General features: G+C 43.7%; 1 protein-coding gene across 1 annotated transcript; it reads right to left on the bottom strand.

Moving 5' to 3' along the window:
* Positions 1 to 2,156: 2,156 nt before the first annotated feature.
* On the bottom strand, positions 2,157 to 7,680 carry LOC134469374 (glutathione peroxidase 1-like). The gene is made up of 3 exons (XM_063223595.1): positions 7,528 to 7,680; positions 6,980 to 7,122; positions 2,157 to 4,022 (listed from the first exon to the last, which is right to left on the bottom strand). The coding sequence occupies exons 1-3, from the start codon at positions 7,601 to 7,603 to the stop codon at positions 3,672 to 3,674; spliced, it is 570 nt and encodes a 189-aa protein (XP_063079665.1). The 5' UTR covers positions 7,604 to 7,680; the 3' UTR covers positions 2,157 to 3,671.
* Positions 7,681 to 9,347: the final 1,667 nt, after the last annotated feature.

Raw genomic sequence — 9,347 nt, forward strand, 5'->3', positions numbered from 1 at the left:
ATTGAATGAATTGAAATTCAAAGTAATGCCATAATACAAACACCAGGTGGTGTCCTTACCTTGAATTTCTTTGAATTTAATCTACACCACCCATTGAGAGTACATAGAACACCACCACCTAGTGTTCATATTATGGCATTACTGTGAATTTTAATTCATTCAATTCCGAATTTCTGTCTGTCTCTCTGAACTGCACTGTAGTGTCCCTCCCAATCCCTAGCAGCTAGAAGTTACTTAGTGTGGCTTTAAGAGTGACCCAGGATTCATCTGTTTGTGTACAAGGTTTTTTTTGCAGTGTTAGATCAACTTTTGCAGAGCTGAATTTAATACCTTTAGTGTTGACTTACCATTGCAAATGTTACTGTGTGCCAGAATCCATTTGGTAGTGTACAGTATAAAAAAATGCAATGTTGATTCAGCACTTAAGAGTCGAATTAACATCTTAGATCAGCGGTTCTCAACTTTTTTTTGGAGCAAACGCCCCCTTGACCTCATCATAAACCTTCCAATGCCCCACTGACCTCATCCTAAGTCTGCCAACACCCCTTAAAACAGATTAATGTCCTGTAGATGCCTGGGGGCTGTAGGGCCCCCGTTGAGACACTATTCTAGAGGGTATGTGGTTCCAGAGTACTAAGTGAATTAACACTAGGGCTGGGCGGTTCTGGAAAAAAATGTGTATCACGGTTTTCTTGATGAAAATTGATATCACGGATCTCTGTACGTTTTTTTTTTTTTTTTGAGATAAGCGGCGATTTTCCCCCACATCTCAATGTTTCTGAAGACTGAAATTAAATTTAAAAATGAGACAAAATCCTGAATTTTGATTAATCTCCATTTCTATTTTAATGACTTTTTTGGAATAAAAACAAAAAACCCCACCTCTCATCAAAAAGTGAACCTTAGTTATCACGTTTTTTTAACGGTATAGCGCCCAGCCCTAATTAACACTGCCTTGTTACCTGTGTGGGTTGAGTGAGAATGAAATGATTGGTGGTTTTGCACACATGAAGAGACAAGAAGATCTTGACCTGTTGTGTCCCTTTGCATTGACGTGTCAAGTTTCCCTTTGTATTGTCATTGCAGAAGTTACTCTGTATCAGAACCCAGCTGGCAGGTTGGAATCCTTGGTGTTTTTTTGCACATGTAAAAAGACAAAAAAGTTTAACATTTAGAGTCCCTTTCTATTCACAATTGTTACACAAGTCATGTTTCAAGAACAAGTGTTACACAAGTTTTATCAACTTTCTGCCTTTCTGCCAACACCTCCGTGTGGGGAGCAGAGGATTTCTGATTTTTTGTACAATAAGATGTGATTAAAATGTCTTTTTTTTCCAACTTGTGTTTGTTGTGGGTATTTATAAACACTGCTGAGTAGACCACTTGGAGAGGTCACTACTGGGAATGCTTAAAGGTGCACTGTGTAATATTTTTACTGGTTTATTTCCAATTATTTTAATTCATGTTGCCCATTCACAAATGTTACCTTTTCCATGAATACTTGCCACGATAATCAAATTCGAAGTATTCATTATGACAGGGAAAATTGCACTTTTTATGAAAAGCGTGATCTTCTACATAGTCCGCCATTTTGAATTTCCAGACATAGACATTTTTTGCTGAAAAATGGACTTAACTTTTGTTGTACTAGTAAATATCAAGTCATTATTTAGTTAATATTCATGAAAAGATCAAATTTGGCAGTAGACGGCACAGTTTTAATGAGCAGCATAGTTGCAATACCTAATCTGGCCACCATCCCACACAGTGCACCTTTAAATGACTAGAATCCAGCAGCTCCTCCCACCTCATTTGAAGTTTTGTTCTGTTCACTAAAGCACATTTTATGAAGAACTCTTCACACAAATTCATAATTAATAATCATTAATAATTTGGGTTAATAATCATTAATAATGTGTAAATAATCATTTTGCAGCTGTGTGTAAAGTTAATGAAACCGTGTTGGGTTTTGCAATGAATCTACACAGTTTTGCTGATTTGGTGTGAGGTTGAAAGCCATGTGAACAGGTTGTTGTATCCATGTGAAGAGTTCTGCAAAAACAGCTTAAGTTACAAAAAATGCACTTTAGCTATCAGAAAAAAATGTAACACACAGGGAAGAGAACTCTAAACTAGATAACACAAAACACACACAACGTCCTACAAAAGTAGCCATTTTTATTAAAACAACTTTGAGGTGATTCAAAGAAAATGCAACCCTAGTCCTCACAGACCTGGGCCTGTAGCAGTTAAAGGGGGTTAGTCCTTACAACACTTGAGTGGCATCAAGCACACCTCTCACAAGGATTTCAAGGTGCGCCATCATTCTGTAAAAAGAACCCCTCTGCCTCAGGCAACAGTCTCCACGGAGACCAGGTGCATTTATTGCTGACTGGCACCTTCTAGTTGCTAGGGGCTGCTCGAATGGGTTGACAGACCCATGTGTTAAGGGAAAGCAGTGGGGTAAGGTTAACAATCAGGACTACACTGGAATTTTGAGTAGAATGTTAAAAAAACAAAGGTTTAAAAGGTAAAAAAAAAATTGCAAAGGGTAGCGTGAGCTACACGTAGGTACGACTGCAGAACTGGCCGGACTTCTGCTAAGACTGTAATGTGCTGACAGACAGATAAGGCTGCTGGGTGTGGTCTGGTCAGGGAGGGAGGTTTATCAATACACATGCACGCACGCACGCACGCACTCTCACACACTCACTCACTCACACACACACTCTCTCTCTCTCTCTCTCTCTCTCTCTCTCTCTCTCTCTCTCTCTCTCTCTCTCTCTCTCTCGCTCACTCGCATGCATGCACCCACACACCCACACATACACACACACACACACACACACACAGACAAGCTTGAGTGTTACACGTACACATCTTCAATGCTATCAATCCCTCCAGGGAGCTCGGCACCCACTATCTGCCCCCAGCCGTCAACTCAGCTTGGGCCTGTGGCCGGAGAAGGGCGGCTTCACCAGGAATTCACAAGCTACTGCCCCATACCGCACATTTCAAATTACCTGGTGCTTCTTGTGTTCTTCTTACTGCACAATATAATGTGTACTTGCATCCATATCATTTTTGAATTTTATTTAATAAAATTATCACATTTTTTGGGGATTATCCCGTAGGCAGACTATATTATTTGCCTTGAACATACAGGGCTTAGGTGAGAGTTGCAGAGGAGTGGGGTCTATGTTACCTGGGCTAGTGTGAAAGCCAGAAAAGTTTCCTTGGCCAGGAGCTGCTTGATCGTGGGGTGAGAGCTACAGCAAGGTTTGGGTTGGGGTACAAGGAGTGGGGTCTGGAGCTGCTTGATGTTAGTTTGGGTAAATGAATGAGGGATGTGGGATGGGGGGTTGGGGTAAGTGGCCTATGCTGCCCTGGGCCAGGGTGAGGGGTTGGGGTAAGTGGCCTATGTTGCCTTGGCCAGGGTGAGGGGTTGGGGTAAGTGGCCTATGTTGCCTTGGCCAGGGTGAGGGGTTGGGGTAAGTGGCCTATGTTGCCTTGGCCAGGGTGAGGGGTTGGGGTAAGCGGTCTGTTAGGATAAGGGGTTGGGGTAAGCGGCCTAAGCTGTCTTGGTCAGGGTTAAGCGGACTATGTTGCTACGGTAAGGGTGAGAGGTTGGGGTAAGCGGTCTATTAGGGTGAGGGGTTGGGGTAAGCCACCTATGTTGCCTTAGCCAGGAGCTGCTTGATGTCGGCCTCCAGGTCGCTGGTGAGGAACCTGCGGCTGTAGCGGCGGAACGGTTCTCCGTCGCGGCCCACCAGGAACTTCTCGAAGTTCCAGGAGACGTCGGAGCGCGTCACGGGGCTCCAGACGATGAACTTGGGGTCCGTCATGAGGGGGACGCGGTCGTCGCGGGGCACAGGCAGCACCTCCCTCAGGTAGCAGAAGAGGGGGTGCGCGTTCTGCCCATTGACGTCCGTTTTCTCCAGCAGGGTGATTTTGGGCTCAAAGCCTGAGCCGGGACGCACGTACTTCAGCGAATTCAGGATCTCGTCTTTGTCGCCATTCTCCTAGTTTGGGGGAATGAGACGAAAAAACTAAATTGAACCAGGTGACCCTATTCAGCACTTTTCATAGCACAAATACGAAGATGGATAAATAAATACATGTACATACATAGTACTACATACTCGACACAGCACATGGACACATACAGCTTTTTGTGATGTAAAAAAAAATGACAGAAAGGCAAAGAATTTCATTATTTTTCCCCATTCAATCGAAAATGTTAACCTGTACAATGCAATTGAGAAACAAAATAGTAAAAATAGAAAGTAAAAAACTTAAATTAACATGGTTGCATAAATAAGCACACCATTAGACTTCTACTTGGTTTAGGCACCTTTCCCTTTTATTGCAGGACTCAGTCTTTTTTTTTTGTGGTAAGATTCCATCAGTGTGTCATATGTTGATATGGAAATATTTGTTCACTCCTCTTTGCAAAACTCTTTCTGGGCCATTCCAAAACCTCAATCTTATTCTCGTGAAGCCATCCTTTTGTTGATTTAGGTGTGTGCTTAGAGTAATTGTCGTTTCTGAAGGATTAAGTTCCCCTGCATCATCACCTTTCTAACAGGGGGCCGAGGGTTTTGTGCCACTACCACTGCCCCTGTGGAACTGTCCATAATTCTCTCCTCCCTGACTAAGGCCCCAGTTCCAGCAGTTTTACACCAAACATACTTTTTGGAATTGTGTCTCAAAAGTTCAACATTAGTGGAAAACATTTTGCATGTAATCTTGCATCTGTAATCTCCCAAACGGTTGTGGAAAAATGTGTTACGGTCTGATGAAACCCAGGTTTAACGGTTTGGATATGTTCGGCGCAAAAACAACACTGCACAGCACCAAGATAACACCATGAGTGCGTTTCAATATGCGACCTTGCCTCCTCCACTTGCGCTTGTCTCCTCGTCCCGCCTCCTGGCCCCTCCTCCGTGGAGAAAACGATAAAGTTTCCCAGCTGTCAGCCTAGCCACAACAACTTTTGAGGGACTGTTTTTCATTCACCATCCCAATTGCAAATGAGAAAAAGACTCTACAATTGAGCTTTTGCAAGATGTTGAAATATAATGCTGTTGTCAGTGATGTCATCATGACCAAGTGGAGGAGGCAAGTGGAGGAGGCAAGGTCGCATATTGCAACGCACACACCATGTGTAAAGTGAAGCATGGTGGTGGCAGCATGGTGCTATGGAACTGGTTTCCTTCATCTGGAGCTGGGGCTTTAGTCAGGGAGGATGGAATTACAGTTACACAGTGCAGTGGTAGTGGCACAAAATCTTCAGACCTGTATCCCATTGAATCCCATCTGTTGGGTGATCTGAGGAGGACCTGTGCACAGGATATGAAATCTGCCAGACTTGCCGTGCTTTTGCAAAGAGGAGTGGACAGATATTGCCACATCATGTGCCACGCTGATAAACTCTTACCCAAAAAGACTGAGTGCTGTAATAAACGCCAAAGGTGCTGCAACAAAGTATTCGTTTTAAGGGGCACAATGTAGGATGCCATCGTTTGTGCGGTGCCCGTGGCATGCCTGCCTCAAAATCTCGCTGTGAGAATGTTTTTAATCACAGATTGCCAGCAGTTGATACAAATATGAATACGGTATGTAAAGCGATTTTTCATATGAGAAGTGTTTCCCACGACACTGGGACTGCACTATCAAAAGTTGCATTTGGGGTTTTCTGACGTCACTAATGTCACTTCATCATTCACTAATGACTCAAATAAGCATCGACTGACTTGGGACAGTAATTTATTAAAATTTTAATCCAACCTAGAGCCCCTTTAAGGGTGTGCATATTTACGCATGTATTGCATAGTTATGCAACCATATTGCATGTTTCCCACTGAAGCTTTGAGTTTGTTTTTTTAATTGCATTGCACAGGATAATAGTTTAGATTAAAGTGGGAAAATTTGTGAATAACTGTAACAAACGTCTAGACGCATGTCTAGATAGACGAATGTCGAAACGTTAGTCTGATTGAACTGAAAAAATACTTAAACCATGTTGTACTTACACTATGAATCTAGACGCATGTTGAAACGTTAGTCTGACTGCACTGATAAAAAAAACCCCCACAGAAAATAGACATCTGTGTGGCACCAGATTATTTTTCCTTTCCATTTAATTTATAGTGAGACTCATTTAGAAACTTGGATGCAGTGTATGTACTACATGTCACTCATAGGTCTCATAATTATTAAAAAAATAAAACACATCTAGGGAGACAGTGGTACTCCCCATGGGTACCCAAGTTCGGGTCCAGCCTGTGTCATGTCTTGGCCCTACACCCTGTCCTTCAGTTCAAACCAGAGGTGTCAAAAGTAAAAGTAAAAGTAAAACAGTCTACAGTCGCATTAGGTACAATGGAGTAAATGGTGTAACAGCTATGTAATAGCATATGCTAGTGTTGTACTAACACCATGAATTTACTTTTACTTTTGACACCTCTGTGTTCCTAGCTGTTTTCCGTTTTCTCTTGACTGAAACAAACAACTCTTCATATCTGCACATAAATAACATTTGCCTCATATCATGAACGTCGGTTATATACAGTAGGCCTACGTGAGGGCTGTGCAATATCAAAATGTATTAAATATTTTGATATCAATATTGCTGTCAAACAATATCAAATATCATAATTTCGAGTTAAACTATTTTTGGCATTTGTCTATACTGCCAAAAGGTAGGTTGTGCTAAGTGCAATACATTCCCCTCCACTTAAGCCATTTTGAGCACAGAGCAGACTTGATACCCAACACTCATGCAGAACACCACTGTGTGTTTTTTCTCTCTTGCCCTCCACTCACACTACTGAAGGGAGGGAAGATTGTAGAATGTTTTGCACAATTATTTGTCTTTAAAATAAATATTGTGTAAAAATATTATATCAATATTGACTGAAATAATAGTGATATTGATTTTGTCTCATAATCGAGCAGCTCTACATTCAATACGTACCTGATAGCCAAACTGATTACAGGGTACTCCCAGGATGACGAGCCCCTCTGCGGAGTAGCGGCAGTGGAGCTCGTTCATCTGCGTGTAGTCCCTGACGGTCGTGCCTCAGAGGGACGCCACGTTCTCAATCAGGACCACCTTCCCTTAATATGAAAATGTATGAAGTTCATTATGTCTTAAAGTTATATCAAATCTCCCAAGTTTCTTTTGTTTTAAATATGTAAAAGTTTGTATCTTTTACTTGACATTTTTCGATGGTGAAACTTCTGTCTTCATACATTACATTATATTGCATTACACTTAGCAGACACTGTTTATCCAAAGTGACTTAGTTATTTTACAGGGTATTGGTTACAGTCCCTGGAGCTGTATGGGGTTAGGTGCCTTGCTCAAGGGCACTTCAGACATGGAGTGAAAGGGGGATTGGAAGGGTGGAATTCAAACCTGTTACCCTGTGATCTAAAGCCCATCTCCTTAACCACTAGATAGGCCAAGACAGCCCTGACATGTCTGACACAAATTGAACTTGAAGATTTGATCTTACTTACCTTTCAGAGAGGAGAAACTGAAGGGCTCCCCTGACAGCAGGTTAGCGGAGAGACTGTAGAACCTACTGCCCGCCATGCTTACTTAATACTCACACACACACAAACACACACACGTCTAGTCAACAGGCACATCAACGGCTGTGTGAATGTGCGTGCACGTGTGTGTGTGTGTGACTGTGAAGACGGAAATTCTGAGCTCACGCCAGGCTGGGTGGAGCATGTGATGGGCAAGTCATGTCTGAGATTAGAAGATAGTGTTTGTTTGAGGAGCTGGTCGGACCTTAGAAAATTAAACCAAATGTGGCGTAATTCAAGCAGTACGGGTAGGGAACAACACCTCGAGCACCCTGACCCTGAGCACGGGGGCTCCGCAAGGTTGTGTTCTCAGCCCCCTGCTGTTCACGCTGCTGACACACGACTGCACAACGACCCACAGCACTAACCATCTAGTGAAGTTTGCGGATGATACAACACTGGTGGGCCTCATCACCAAGGGCGATGAGACTCACTACAGAGAAGAAGTAGACCTGCTGGCCAGATGGTGCAAAGACAACAACCTCCTGCTGAATGTCAACAAGACCAAGGAGATTGTTGTCAACTTCCAAAGGGTCCAAAAACAACTGCCACCACTGACCATCGACGGCGATGCTGTGGAGAGAGTGAGCAGCACCAAGTTCCTTGGAGTGCACATCAGCGACGACCTCTCTTGGACCACCAACACTACATCACTGGCGAAGAAGGCCCATCAGCGTCTCTACTTCCTGCGCAAACTAAAGAAGGCAAGTGCTACACCCTCCATCATGACAACATTCTACAGAGGAACCATAGAGAGCGTCGTGTCCAACTGCATCACAGTGTGGGGAGGAAGCTGCACGGAGAAAAACAGGAAGACACTCCAGCGTGTTGTGAACACAGCGAAGAAGATCATTGGAGTACCACTCCCCTCCCTGCAGGACATTTACACCACACGCCTCACCCGGAAAGCACTGATGATCATCAAAGACACAAGCCACCCTGCACACAAACTGTTCAGCCTCCTGCCCTCTGGAAAGAGGTACAGGCGCCTCCGTTCCCGTACCACCCGGCTGGCGAGCAGCACAATGCACCAAGCGATCAAGATGCTGAACACTCAACCCACTCTCCCTCCACTGTCAGCCTCTAGCCAGCAAGGCCACTGACAACCCCCCCCCCCCCACTGTCAGCCTCTAGCCAGCAAGGCCACTGACAACCCCCCCCCCCCATCCCCCACCACCATATCTGCGACTGAACATTCCACCTGCACTACTATACTTGTGACTGAACTTTCAACCTGCACTAACTCAAAACATGCACACACACACACACACACACACACACACACACACACACACACACACACACACAAGCACACTGCACTTTCTGCACTAAACCCAACATACACACACTGACACACACACACACACACACACACACACACACACACACACACAGACACACGAACACACACACACAAGACGCACACCGCACCTTCTACCTGCACTAAACACATACACACACACACACACACACACACACACACACTGCTGCTGGTGTACTTGACAGACCTTTTTTATATTTATTTTCTTCAAAATGCTACTATTACCATGTCAGAACGCTATAAAGGACTTTTTTTAGGAAAAGCACAAAAACACAACAAATACCTCTTAATGTCCTCTACAAGTCTTCTGTTGTCCAGTCTTGCACTTTAAATGTCTGTATGAGCACTGTCTATGTCCATACTGTCTTAAGTCCATGTATAAGTACTGTCTATGTCTATACTGCCTATGTCCTTACCTTAATTA

Source organism: Engraulis encrasicolus, chromosome 18 (genome assembly GCF_034702125.1).
Source record: "Engraulis encrasicolus isolate BLACKSEA-1 chromosome 18, IST_EnEncr_1.0, whole genome shotgun sequence".
Classification (NCBI taxonomy): domain Eukaryota; kingdom Metazoa; phylum Chordata; class Actinopteri; order Clupeiformes; family Engraulidae; genus Engraulis; species Engraulis encrasicolus.